The sequence below is a fragment of the Eucalyptus grandis genome, chromosome 4 (genome assembly GCF_016545825.1).
Source record: "Eucalyptus grandis isolate ANBG69807.140 chromosome 4, ASM1654582v1, whole genome shotgun sequence".
NCBI classification, from domain to species: Eukaryota; Viridiplantae; Streptophyta; class Magnoliopsida; order Myrtales; family Myrtaceae; genus Eucalyptus; species Eucalyptus grandis.
The window spans coordinates 26250420-26264572 of record NC_052615.1 but is presented as its reverse complement, the minus strand read 5'-3'; the positions used below and the strand labels follow the sequence as shown (position 1 = coordinate 26264572).

At 38.7% G+C, this 14153-nt stretch overlaps 2 protein-coding genes across 2 annotated transcripts; one reads left to right on the top strand and one right to left on the bottom strand.

Moving 5' to 3' along the window:
• Positions 1-682: 682 nt before the first annotated feature.
• Positions 683-5090, top strand: LOC104441530 (peptidyl-prolyl cis-trans isomerase FKBP20-2, chloroplastic). The gene is made up of 7 exons (XM_010054682.3): positions 683-811; positions 1325-1412; positions 1506-1720; positions 1902-2011; positions 2941-3049; positions 3300-3376; positions 4696-5090. The coding sequence occupies exons 1-7, from the start codon at positions 763-765 to the stop codon at positions 4813-4815; spliced, it is 768 nt and encodes a 255-aa protein (XP_010052984.3). The 5' UTR covers positions 683-762; the 3' UTR covers positions 4816-5090.
• A 600-nt stretch (positions 5091-5690) lies between these two features.
• LOC104441531 (cationic amino acid transporter 9, chloroplastic) lies at positions 5691-13127 on the bottom strand. Its single transcript, XM_010054683.3, has 8 exons — positions 12717-13127; positions 10217-10629; positions 8245-8421; positions 7907-8131; positions 7641-7817; positions 7138-7374; positions 6290-6379; positions 5691-6172 (listed from the first exon to the last, which is right to left on the bottom strand). The coding sequence occupies exons 1-8, from the start codon at positions 12979-12981 to the stop codon at positions 6029-6031; spliced, it is 1728 nt and encodes a 575-aa protein (XP_010052985.2). The 5' UTR covers positions 12982-13127; the 3' UTR covers positions 5691-6028.
• Between the last annotated feature and the right edge of the window lie 1026 nt (positions 13128-14153).

The following is a 14153-nucleotide window of genomic DNA, read 5'->3' as shown; positions in this document are numbered from 1 at the left end:
ACATGGAATATGTTCAATTTACTCCGGCTCTCATTCAATTCAATTCAATTCCATTTTCGTACATCAAACATGCCAGAATTTCAGCTTAATCCAAGGAACCCTTATTCCTGCCTTTTAAGTCTAAGAAACAGTTTACAAGCATAAATACATAAGTCTGATGAAATAAAAAAAATTATTTGAGTAAATATTGTGCAGAAAATACTTCAAATTTATTTATAAATTTTTTAATCAATCTCGTCATTATTGAATATTAGGCACTTGATGAGCATATTTTCAAGAATAATTCAACAGAAGATGGAAGTCATAAAAATGGACATAAGCTTCACCTATTTTCGTTTGAATTTTTATTTCAGTGTCCAAATTATGCATAAAATTTCGTAGATTTACTCAGAAAGAATTAGGCAACACTACTATTTGATGTCACTCATAAGCAAAATGCAAAACTATCTTTAGATATTATACAGGGATACTTTTGGAAATAAAATTTCTTTGCAAATCCATTTTACTATTTTCATACTTGAAACAAAATAAAGATGTGGGAATTCAAGCTCAATTGAAGAGGAAAAAGAAACAATTTTTAATCACATTAGAGCTTCAGAAATGCAAATGACAAGAAAACACGTGCGAATTGTCGAATCAGTCCTTAACGGATGGAGCATCTTCACTTCATCTTGCATCCTTAAGCATGTTCCTTCCTGCACATTCTCAAGAAAATCTTCAATCCTCTCTCTCTCTCTCTCTCTCTTCCCAGAAGAAAAAGTTATGGTCATTTTCTCAGTCTCACTAGCAGCTCCCACGCCAAAACTCCAAGGTACCTCTTTCTCTCTCACGCGATTAGCTTCGGGTTTTTCTTGCTCAAAGGGACAATTTTTTTGACTGGGTAGAGCTAGTTTTGCTTGCTTCATGTGTGTTGTTCGCGCAACCAAATCCTGTGGCGTACGGTGGACACGTTTTGTTAAAGAAAGTGGGTGTGGGTGTGGCTGTAAATGGTTGCTGAAAAGCTCTTTTCTTTTTCCCTGCCTATTAATTTTCATGGAGCTTGGATTGGGTCTCACTTGGATGAGTGTTTGAAAGTGAGGAGAAAGAGAAAGAGGTAAAAATGCCTGTTCATGGTGGACCATGGGGCCGACCGGTTGGGTTTCGGGGTCTGCCTGTTCGGTTTGTGGTTCTGGAGAACCTCGATGACGGGACGGCCTAGGATTCTAGCGCCTAAGGCTGGTGGCAGACCCCGACATGCTGCTCTCTCAAGATTTTATTTGATAGTCAACAAATTTTTAAGCCGTCGTTTCTGTTGAATTGTTCCAACGATGTGAACATCTTACAGACAGGACTTTTTCGACGTCTGCCGTATTAACTTCGTCACATGAAAAGCGGGAAAGACAGAGTTTATGGTACAAACAGAAGGATGAGGGGTAATTTCTACTTGCGTTGCAATTCATTATCGTACAATATTTGGTGTTCCAATATGAATGATATAAGGTTCTTATAGCTTCTGTTAACAAAAGATTGCAGGATGCGAATGTTTTGTGGCATGAGGAGACGATGAAACGGAGGTTCCTGCTGTTCTTCTCAGTTTCTTCGGTCTTCTTTCCAACTTCATTTTCTGCTGCAAAGTCAAAGAGTAAGAACCCATACGATGAGAGGCGCTTGCTTGAACTCAATAAGCGGATACAGAAGGAAAATAATGCACCTGAAGAGTTCCCAAGTTTCATCAGAGAAGGTTGATACCACAGCATAATAATTGAGATTGTACTTTACATGGTTTTCTACGTCTACATTTCTTTGTATGGACAATTAACTTACCTGTTCAGTATGACTTATTTGCTTGATTTCGCGCTTTCCCTCTCCCCATCTAACCAAGAGAGTCTCTGAACTTACGTGATGCTTTGATTGGTATTCAGGTTTCGAAGTAAAGGTGGTAACTTCAGATAATTACGTTAAGAGGGACTCAGGACTTATATATCGGGATTTTGAAGTTGGTACAGGTGACTGTCCAAAGGCTGGTCAGCAGGTTTTCCTTTCATTTTCTTAGCTTTATCTCTTGAACTTGCAATGCTGCGAAGTTTCCCCTGCATCAAGTTCTCTACAAAAAGATCAAAAAAGAAGAAAACTAAAACAGAAGATATGAGAAAAAGAGTTTCGACAGATGAGCATTGTTTTAGTAGTTCTGTTTTGTACCAACTATAGATGGTATGGTGTCTTAAGGTTTCCACGTTATCATCTTTATACTTAGTTCTTTTATTATTGCCTTAATATTTCTAACTTGATGAATACCATTTACATGTTGAGAAAAACTGAGGTTGCCATCTATCATCACGTAAAATTTAAACGGATTGTTGTGCATATACAACAATAGCTGATTTGCAAAATCAGCGATCCTGGATGCTTCCGTCTGTTCTTTTACTTATCGCCATCTTGGCCACCTTATTAATCAAAATGGAATTCTTGTTCATCCAATACTGTTTTCATTGGCATTATGCTACTATAGTAGACAGCTGGACAAACTGATTCTCAAGCTTAGAAAAAAAATTCACAATTCAACTTTGGCAATTCTGGAAGCTAGGTCAAAATGCTGAGGATCAATTTTAAAGCTACCACGCTTAATGCTTCAATTTAATATCTGTTAATAACAGGAAAATAGAACCAGGATAATGAATTTACGTCTTAAAACTATTGGCCTCTGATACTTTACTACTGTCTTGTTTCTTATAAACTGACCCCTAACCTGTTAAAACAATTCACAAAAAAACTTTTGAGATTCCAGAAAGTTAGGTTGAAATACTAAGGTTGAGATGATTGGTACTTTTGTGCTTGTCCATGAATAACAGGGAAATGAGAAGCATGATAATGAATCTACATGTCAAAAACCATTTCCCTTTGGTAAGAGTCGCTGCTTTGCTTCTTATGATGGCTGCAATCCTTGTCAATGATCTTATGCAGGTAACATTTCACTATATTGGCTACAATGAGTCAGGAAGACGTATTGATAGCACCTATTTACAAGGTTCTCCTGCTAAAATCCGTATGGGCACCAATGGTTTAGTTCCAGGTCTGCAATAATCAGCACAATCGCTTGTGTATACCTTTTCTTTAGATATTATTTGTTTGAGTAAATGGAAAGAATCAGAAGCATGACGCATATTTCTAGATCCAGTCAAATGTTAGGAGTACATTATGGACTGCAGACTACTTGAAGATGGCTCGTTTGCTTAAAAACTAAATATCCTAGGCATTGTCCACACAAATAAATGAGAACAAATGAAAGCTTTGAATTATTAATTTTGGGAAATTGGGTGCAGGATTCGAGGAGGGAATACAAGATATGAGACCCGGGGGAAAGAGGAGAATCATTATTCCTCCAGAACTTGGACCACCAGTGAGAATCTTAATGTCTTATTTTTCAAGTTCTGCTTGTGCTCTCTCTGGTTGCTCTGTCTCTGTTCTTTTTATTTGACATCCTTGGTTTAGCCATACGTGTACCTTCAGTTTTCCTATTTCTTAACATCAAATTTTTAGGTTACTCTTGAAAAATATGACATATCATTATAGTCATCATAATCAGAGTTAATTTTAAGATACCTACTTTCATGCGAACCGAGAATGTCTTCGATTATATAGGAAAACCCAAGATGCTAGAGTACAGAAAAATAATTCACGATGTCACATGTGATGCGTCAATCCTTTGTTTATTAGTTCTGCATAAAGTATGCCGGTGCCTTTAAGACCCATCACTATGTCATCTAAAGCTACCATTTGAGAATGAGGCAGAATCTTCATAAGCTGGCTGGTGCTCTCATAAATTGAATTCCTGTTTCAGTTTGAATGCTGTGTCAGATGATCATTTCTGGTTGAAAATGAAAAAGATGAAAAATCCTAACCCTTTTGCTAATTGGTGAAAGTTAGTGGAGGTGGTCACAATCCATCATTTGCATTAAACAGGTGTACACTTTAGTCAAGCTCAAAATTTGACTTTATACTGATACCTGAAACTAACATTAGTCCCAACATGATTCATAGCATATGCTTAGGCTGATTTATGTTGGCAACTTCATTGATTGCAAATTCATGATCTTAATCGAGAACTTCCAACCTTCTGGTTTCTCCAGAGAAATGTAAAGCTAGTAAACAGACACTCATCTGAGCTCAATGGATACCAATTCTAGGATCTAAATTTGGGATAAGTGCATTAGGACTCCTAAAACTTGTCATCAAAGTCATTGATTGTCCTTTTGAAAGTTTTAGGACTCAATTGCACTTTCATGGCAAGTTTTAGGACTTGATTGCTATTTTTGAAAGTTTTAGGACTCGATTGCACTTTTTGAAAGTTGTAACACTTAAATGCACTTTCGTGACAAGTTTTAGGACTTTCATTGTACTTATCCCTTTAAATTTTGAGTACCTTCTCCAAAAACTTCCCATACTGATCAGGTTTTTGTGATGATGACTATCATTTAATCGTATGATGCATAAAGACATTGAAATATCATATATGGCGTTGAGCATTGTTTTTTTAGCTCTGCTTTGATCTTGCTATTGTTTTTGCTGGCCATTGTTGAAAATGTGCAGTCACTGGCTTAAAATTTTTTGCAAGGGAGATGTTTTGACTTTGCTGAAGGATATTTAGGGAGAATACTCCAAGAGGAGAGAAAGCAATTAGCATTGACTTAATGCAAAGATGACCGTATCTTTTTGCAGGTGGGACCTTCCACGTTTTTTAGCTCAAAACAATTCGAAGTTTTTGATGTCGAATTGCTGGGCATCAAGGATTGTGAAAGGAGGACCATAGGTTTCTACTCCGATGTGGTGTGCACTTGAATGGAGGCATTGTCTGTGCAACCTTGTGGTTTCTTTCTTGAGTCTTCCTACAGAGGGGATCAGGAATCGAGCATGTTAGCCCCTCTGATCCTTTGTCCTCTCATCAAGAGTGCTAGCAGATGATCCTGCTTCCATGAACACAAAGATCGTTGTTAAGGGGAATTCTACTTTGATTGTGGGTTGATCTTGATTGGACGAGACTAAACTGGACACGACAGCTAACAGCTGTAATTGCCAAAATTATAGTTAATGGAGAACATGTTAAATTGTGTCCCTTTCCCTCTCTCTGGACTGCAAGAAAAGAGCATATGGTGATTCTGAAAATATAACCATTGAGAAATCTTGGTCGAGCTTTAGCTATTCAATTGGACAGGTTTAGTTTTTTCATGCTTCAACATCCTATTTGCGGCAGTTTCAGTGTATAGGAAATATTGATGTTAGTACACCAGGCAGGTGTCAGCGTTACTTCCCTTGATTTGGCAACGACAGTGGAGTTGCTGTGATGCTTTGAAAGTGTCCGAGTACACATCACTGTCAGAGCCTAACGAATAAAAGTACTCCTCACCTTGTGCACTGAAAACTCGGCTTAGAACCTATATGATCTTGAACTCATGGTAATTTTATTTGGATCTAAGAGTTACAGAGGAGAGTCAATGAATGATTTATTATTGACTTGGCTTCAGATATCAAACATATTCTGACAAGTAGCATGAAAATGAGTGAGATGCTCTTAGAATGATCGCAGCACTAGTTTATCCTATTGGCGCTCTTAGAATAGATCAATTATTTTACATGTCGCATAGAGTGCCTGACATTTCATGATGAAATGTTAGTAGTTCACAAACTTTATCAGGCCAAATATGAATCGACCCAACTTGAAAACGAAGATCCTGAAGTTTATTCAAGTAACCCGCCGATTCCAATTTCCTGCATTTTACAGAATAACTTAAAACTGGGGACAAGAATCACGGGGCAACACCCTTGAGTTGGATCAGCACTGACATCAGGCAAGAATGATGCAAGAAATCGGCGAGTGCATAACCCTACAAGACAGGGTAATGCAATAGTAAACATCTGATCAATACCATGCGTTTCCTGAAGGTATTGTTGCTATAACAGGCTAAATTCCTACGATGTCAGAGAGTTGATACAACATCAATGCCAGACATGACTGGTACAATGCCTATTTACAAGAGTATCGCCTGCATTATCACTATTGAACTTCTTCTTGAGGAGCCCGGCGGTAAACAATTGTCTCATCTGCATATGGATCAGCATGATACTGCCCATAGAATGCATATACTCCAACTGTAATGATGCTGAGAATAATGAATCTCACCCATGCTTCATAGTGCAACTGCAAAAGAGAACCGAGACATTTACAAGCTTAAATAGTCAGTATCCAAACAATACACTTGTTGTCTTCCCTACTAATAAGAGCACTGCTACTACATACGGTGCTTCATAAGCATACCTGAGCAAAGAGGAATATGTTGAAGAAGATGCAAATGGCTGGGACAATTGGAACCCAAGGACAAGAGAAACTCACTGCCCGCATATAAACCTGAGGAAAATCAATGTTATCTCAAGACGAATAAGAACGACAATCTTACTTCTCATTTTTTAAAAAGAGAATTCAACAAAACTAAACATGATTCCAGTCAGGAATTTAAGCCAGCAGAACATGCTTGTCCTTTAGCCATCAGAAGAAGCTAGCTGGGCCACTAGAGTGACAAGGACAGCTACTACTTCAAAATTGAAAGCTGAGAACCAATTAGTTATTCTACCATGCATACAACAGGTAAAACAGAGGAACCAGTAAAATGAGCGGTGACTGCACGTCTAAATTCTCTTGCTGCTTGTCATATCAGAATAAGTCATGCTACAAGACTACAGCTCAGATTGGCAACAAGCGGATGCAGGAAGACAATGGGTGATGTATACGCCCAACTTCATCTTTTCTGTAGTCACTTATTGGTTCACTAGCTCATGATCCAAAGAAGCATAATCACACCCAGAGATTTCATATAAAAACCTCAACTTTGAACTTTCTATTTCCCATGAAAAAAAAGAAATTCTATTTCCTATGAAGGACGGAAAATGTAGGATATGGAAAACGTTGGGGATGCTTTAAGCCATCTTCCCAACCCTACATTTATCCTCTCCACATCAAGAAAATATCTATTGATTGTTGCTTTAGTAAGAAGATGGAGAGAGAGTGCAGCTACATATTTCTTTCCATATTCTCCGTACTGTGATTGTCCAACGTACAGTGTGCACAACACGCACATGTTTGAGAGAGAGAGAGAGAGAGAGACTCACCTGACGGTACTGAAGAGCGACAGAAGCAACCAAAGCAATAATGACAGCAGCCAGTGAAAAAACTAGTGGAGCATTGACACGGTAGCATAGCCCAGCAACAAAACCACTGCAGGCAACTATGAAAAGGCTAAGAACACCTTCCTGCCAGCTTGAAATCCATCTTGAAGAATTTTCATTTGCCGACTTGTCATTCCATCGAAGGACAACGACGCATGCTGAAACTACTGAATAACCAGTCTGGACGAAAAGAAAAACAGGTGAGGGCATAGATGATGGTGTTATGTCAACAAGTTTGTATGCACTGGCCAAAAATATAAAACTAGTTTGTATGCAGTTGCACACATAAGAAAACCACAAGAATTAGTAGAAAAGTATTTTGATGCACATGCAGCAGTCAAGAAATCATCAAAATTAATCACCTAGAGGAGAATCTGTCACATACAGGAACTATCAAAATACTCGAGGCGTAATTTTGTAATGATAAGGACATAGTTGACCCTTACCAGAGAACCGACGGAAAGAATGTGAGAGAGGACGCGGACATTAAACAGGCCTGCCAATATGCTTGCGACAACTCCAACCCAGACCTGAGCATGAATGGGAGTATGGCGACTCGGGTGTACTTTAGCGAATACACCAGGTAGTAAGCCATGGCGGCCAAGGGCAAGATATAGTCGAGACTGCCCATAAAACAAATCACTTGTTATTGACACACCACGCCATGTAATATAAGGACAATCTTTATGTCGTTGAATGTCGAGTGACTCACCTGAACATAAAGACCAACTAAAAGAGTTGTAGTAAGACCAGCAACGGCGCCAATGCTGATCAAGACAGAAACATATTTCATGCCCTTCGATGTAAAAGCCTCAGCCAATGGAGCTTCTTCACCAAGAGACTCATAAGATACCATTCCGGTGATAACTAAGCAAACACCAATGTATAATAGAACACATACAAGAAGGCTTCCCAAGATTCCTAATGGCAAATCTCGCTGAATCAGTCGAGAGAAAAGAAGATAAGTACCAAAATAAGGAAAGAAGTAATAATCATAGAAGAATGCAGTGTAATTGCGTTTATAGTTGTGGTGAATGCCATGTAGTATACCTGAGGTTCTTTTGATTCTTCAGCAGAATTAGCTACTGCATCAAACCCAACATAAGCAAAGAATACTACAGTAGCTCCAGTCAAAATTGCTTTGGTGCCATTGGGTGCAAAAGGCGACCAATTAGAAATATCAACCTCAAAAGAACCAGCAAAGATGACAATAATAACAATTATGACCTGCAAAAGAACGAATTAGGTGTAACTAATCTGGAGGTACAAAAGGACAATTTCCGACATGAATAATGAACAAGTACCAAACTTCAGAAGTATTATTTCCTGAAAATATTGGCCTCAGAAGTAATTTTGTACAGGGGCCAATGGCTTAGGTTTTCATACCCACTCACTGACAAACCAAATTAGAGACAGAGGTAATCAATCATTCAATAGTATTTGTCTAGATAAACGTTCATATGTATGTTCTATCCAGCATTTAAAATTATTCCGTGTATGCAGACAATTAGTTGGAGTTGCATTTGATTCCAATGTGGTAACAACATACATAATAAAAGTCTTTAAAGCAGTCAAGTCTATAAGCTAATGCCGGGCATTGGAACCCATGGTAGTTATAATATACTACATATCTAGTTAGTCTTAATGCATAAACAAGCAAATTCATATAAAATGAAAAGGATGTGTGCTGCACAATTGAGGTTAGTGGCTCATTCAAGGATTCAGAAGATGCAACATGGCAATAGCTTAAATAAAATGCAAACAAATGCTCATAGAATAAGTGCATCGAGAATCAAGTTTGTCTCTGGGAAAAACCTTTTGTTTTGCCCAGGTTATCTGCTCCTTCAGTGATCAAGGGAAAGGTCTTTTTATGAGGGCAGAACATACAAGATAAAAAGTAACAAAGGCGTATAGAGAGAAGAATTCATCAACAACAACAACAAATTTAGCCTTATCCAACTAGGTGGGGTCACCCTTTATGGCCTTGTCATTAAAAGTTATCTCTGCAAACGATTTTATAAATCAAGCTGTAAATTTCCTTTTCAGAATATAAATTGCAACAAACTGATCAGCTTTGGCCTGGAAAGTCAGATCAAATCAGGAGCTCTGTTGTATCTATTTTCGGTAATAGCAAGTCTCACGCTTCTGCCAATTAAATATGATCTGTCAGGTTCCTACGTGCATAGATAAGGAGAGCCTCGGAGGTGCAAGAATCGAATCATTTCCTGAGCTAATAAGTACAAAGGAAAAAAAAGCCATCATAAACTAGAATTGATACCAATCCATTGAGGATAAGATGAGTTAAATTCCAAAATGGTCTCAATGACGATAGTCATTGTTGACTGTCACCTTGCTTGTATAGCAGCTCTACTATAATTATCAAATGTCAGGTTCTTCAATGACAATGTAGGCCTCTCAAAAAAAAGAAAAAAAAAAAGAGAATCTTATAGGCATACAACCTAAAACAAAGAACTAAAAACGATAGATTAATTGAGTGCAAAAAGTTTCTATGAAGAAACTGAAAAAACATAGAATAGAAGTGCTGGACCTTAGGATAAAAGATAAAACAGGATATAAATGGGAACCTACGATGAAGCTAGTATTAACATGATGCACTAAATTGTTCATCCTTGGCATTATGAATGATTGGAGATCTTTCATTGAAGAAAAATGACTAGTGGAGAAATGGCCAACTCAGGCATAGTAGAGTGAAATTCTTTTCATGGAAAAGCAATACATTAGACAGAAAGATAACATTATAAGGGCTGAAGAATGAAAACAAATTGTACAGAAATAAATGGAAAACCACTAACAATGCAATTTTAGAAAATCCTTCTGCAGAGAAATGAAAAGGCTTAGGCAGTATCATTTGCGTTTTGACTAATTGAAATGCGAAAGAAAAAGTCAAACGATTCCAAATGTCATAAATTTTTATCGAGGTATCACTGCCATCATAAGGTTCTCCAGTTTGATCTTGCATGAACCATTCTTTAGATACACTATTTGGGTAAGGTAACAATACCTTAGTAGCAGTCATGATTGAGTTCAAAGCAGAAGATTCTTTAACTCCCTGACTTAGAATTACAGTCAGAACAGCTAAGATTATGGGAGCTAGCATGTTAATGGATAGATTTCCGCCAAGGAACTCTTCACCTCCATGGCCTATCCAGCTTGGAACGTTGTCTTTGAAGAATGGAAAGAGCTCCAACAGTGAAACTGTATAGCTTGCTAAGCTTCGAGCTATACTGGCTGCCCCAATATGATAATCAAGCATTAGTTGGGCAAAGACTAGAAATGCAGTCAGCTCATTGAAAGCTGTATACGTGTATAAATAAGCTCCTCCAGAAACAGCAGGAAAACGAGATGCGAGTTCTGCATAACAGAGCGCATTCAGCACACAAGATGCGCCAGCTAACACAAAGCTAATGGTAACACCTGCATCAATAAGCACGATAATAAGTGAGCCGCATGGAACAGAAATTCATGTACTGTAAGTACACTAGACAAGATAAAATCCAGATAACATAGGACAACATCCTCAAGTTATTTCAAAGGAAGCAATGTCATAAGTAGATAGAATAAATCCAACTTCATGGATACACAACATCCTTGATATGTACACACTTTGAAACAATGGCAGCTGTGCCTGCACCTATGAATGGTTTACTGATTAATAAACAATTGATAGTTAATTAATTTTTTTTCTGTATGTAAATATTTTATTTTAAGCAAGTTCAGAACTGGCAAGTTCACAGTATGCTATCTAGCTGTACCTTAATTACTCAAATATTACCTGAAAGGGATTGCAAGCCATTGATTGGAAGGTTGCTAAGTGAGTGTCAATCTCAAACTTCTTCCTAACTCTCTCTTGCTGGTAGCATCCGACTCATAATTGCAGTTGTCTTTTGTATCATGAATTACTGGTGCAGCATTTTCATTTTACCAAAGAACATGCCCATATTTGAGCTTGTATGACTCTTCATTGGAAGGGTTGACCGTTGCTATTAATGTTCTTAGTACTAAAGTATCAGAAGAAGTGGTTCGTCCTCCTATGGAAGAGGGGGAATGGTTTTGAAGTGAATACTTGATCGGAAAAAAGCAAGTATTATCTGCTGTGCTGGGCTTCTATTTGCTCAATCTTGGTCGCAGTGGATTGCTTGGATCAGGATTTACATGGTAAAAGGAAGGAGCTTTCAGAATGTAAGTATACCTGGTGAATGGTGATCCTTCCTATCCTTGGAGAAATTTTTTGAAAACCAGACCTTTCCCAAAGCATCTGATTTAGAATAGTGGAAATACTCACATGAGGTTTGAGAATTGGCAGCTTTCTGCGCTTATACTACTTGAATTTCCTTCTAGAGTCATGTATTATTTTGCCTTGTCACTAACATTGTCTTTGGTTGAAGGAATTCAGAGAGAAGAGAAGGAATTTAAAGGGGTGATTTACAGATAATCCTGTTGAGTTTCTTTAGTGGAGAGAAGAAAGAATTAGGAGTTTCCCTCCGGAAGTTCATGTTTAGCGAGTTCTGATATCCTGCAAAATAGGATGGTCTGCATATAATATAATTTCCTTCTCTCTTCTCTCCTAATCAACCGTGCCAAACACAATGCATGAGTAATTAACTGCATTATTTCCCTTATTTCCAAATCGCCCCACCCAGAGATGCTGTAAGCTCAATAGTATCTGTCCTTGCTTTTGAATCAGATTGGAAATGGAGTCTATATCAGAGGATTCAGTTGCTATTCAAGCTGCTTTATGTGGTAGTTTGTTTCCAATCTGCACTTCCGTGATTTTGCCACTTGGAGGCCCACTATGAGTGCTGTTTCCTCTATGCCGAGTGCTGAGTATCACATGATACTGTCAACAAAAAGCCAGCAAACAACAGCAAGTCAGATTCCGACCTTGCATCCCAAAGCACAAGAGTTTTGCCCAGCTCCTCTGTTAAACCAGCTTTCAGTTTTGAACCAGTACAGAATGTCTAAATCTGTATCATCTCTTATCTGTGCTGTTTGGGGAGCTCTTAGCAAGAGTACAGATGCCTAATTTTTCCTATACCCTCCTCCGGTCAAAATTTGGACTTCTTTCTCGAATGACACGAGAGTTCAGCAATTCCTTTATTCTTCGAATTCTTTATTGTTTGGCTGAGCAAGTGTTAGCAAGAGGAAGTCTTTTTCATTTCAGCTTCTTAAGCTATCTTGGTCTAATTCTCTGCGAGGAGCAGCGTATGAGACTTAAAAGCTCTGCTCTTTTCACGATTTCGCGAAGTCCTAGGCTTCTACCAGGCTCAGTCTATATACTTTCAGACATGAATTCAACAAAGAAACGACACCGTAATCGGATTATCCGAGGGCGAAAAAATCTGACCTCACGAGATAACGCACGAAGAAAATGACAAATACATATCCAATCACTCTCGAACGCCCACACGAATCGAGACTCTCGAGACAAAACCAAGGCAATCAAAATCAAATCCAACCGGCAACCGACCAAACAAAAATCAAAATCAAGCGATCATGCTGACCAGGTCCGACGTCGCGGGCGACGGTGCCGGTGACGACGAAGATGCCGGCCCCGACGGAGGCGCCGATCCCGAGGAGGACGAGGTCGAGGAGGCCGAGGCGGCGGACGAGGGCGTCCGCGGAGAGGGTGCGGACGGCGGACGAGTCCGAAGGGGGCGGCAGGGCCCTGGCCCGGGTGGCCGACGACCAGAAGCGCGAGAGGCGCGACGGCGGGGGGGAGGCGGAGAGCGGCGGCGGCGGGGCCGAGCTCTTGCGGTGGCCGCCCATTCTCGCGTCGCTGGCCTAGAGCGGAGGAGGAGGAGGAGGAGGAGGGCGGAGGGACGGGAGGGAGTTGACGCGCGCGGCCACATCGTCGTCGCCGCGGGGGGGATGCGGTCCATATAGTAGCGCCCGCCCCCTTCCCGGTGTGGTCCGCCAAGTTGGTAAGGACAGAATGTCGTTTGTGATTTGGGGAAAAAAATTTAAAAGTAATTGTTTATATAGTTTGAAATAGTTGATTAATAAAAAAATATATATTTATTATCTATAATAATTTTTATTTAAACATTTTCATAGACGACAATGAGAATAAATTTTTTTATTCATTTTTATAAATAATATGAACAATCATTTATAGGAAATGGTTTTCCAAAATCATTCATTTTTGAAAAATAAATTAAGTTAAAAGAATATTTTTTTACGGATAACAGTAATTACCGGTGTTCCATTTGTATTCTCTTGAGGATGAAGACCTTCTCGCTCATCTCATGTGGTGCTCGCGATCATTGACAACAAACTCCTTTTTATATGATTTTTGAGATATGGAGGAGTACCACAGGAGAGGGAAAATTCCATATAAAAGTTTAAAGTAGATTTTGTTTTACATATCCTTAAAATGCCAGTATTTTTTCAAATAAAGCCCAAAGTAATCTTGATTTCAAATAAGGACCTGAAAATTATGATATCAATCTAAAAAAAAAATGCATGATTCATCGGCTAATCAAGGATATTTTCATCCATCATTTTTTCTTTTTTTTTTTTTTTTTTTCTAGTGACTAATTTCTAGGCAACGACCAAAGAGGGCCAAGTGAGGCCACCCTCGAAAAGCCAAGAGTGAGGGATGGCCTTACCTAGGCAAGAGGCAACCCTTGCTTGCAAGCCTTGCCCAAGACTGATTTTATGTAAAGACCAAGTCATTATGCTAACTCAACCTAATTTAACTAATGAAAATTGCTGATGTTAATTTTTTTTAAATATTTTATCTCTCCCATGCGGAGTCCTACATGGCATTAAGGTTAACAAAAGCACTAAAGTGATGACTTTTGATCTAAATCCTAGTTTTTATATGTAATCTTAATTAAATTAGGTTGAAAATCCTTATTTTTACCATAAAAGAAAAAGATATACTCAAAGAAAAAAAAAGTTGCCACGACTTAAAAAAGAACACACGCGAGCGCACG

Excerpts from the sequence above, each read along its gene's own strand:
- LOC104441530 (XM_010054682.3), top strand. The coding sequence starts at position 763 with ATGGTCATTTTCTCAGTCTCACTAGCAGCTCCCACGCCAAAACTCCAA. Across the intron at positions 2,012-2,940 it reads GTCCAAAGGCTGGTCAGCAG|GTAACATTTCACTATATTGG; the intron begins GTTTTCCTTTCA and ends GATCTTATGCAG. Across the intron at positions 3,377-4,695 it reads CTCCAGAACTTGGACCACCA|GTGGGACCTTCCACGTTTTT; the intron begins GTGAGAATCTTA and ends ATCTTTTTGCAG.
- LOC104441531 (XM_010054683.3), bottom strand. The coding sequence starts at position 12,981 with ATGGGCGGCCACCGCAAGAGCTCGGCCCCGCCGCCGCCGCTCTCCGCC. Across the intron at positions 8,422-10,216 it reads CAATCATGACTGCTACTAAG|GTCATAATTGTTATTATTGT; the intron begins GTATTGTTACCT and ends GTTCTTTTGCAG. Across the intron at positions 8,132-8,244 it reads AAGAATCAAAAGAACCTCAG|CGAGATTTGCCATTAGGAAT; the intron begins GTATACTACATG and ends CGACTGATTCAG.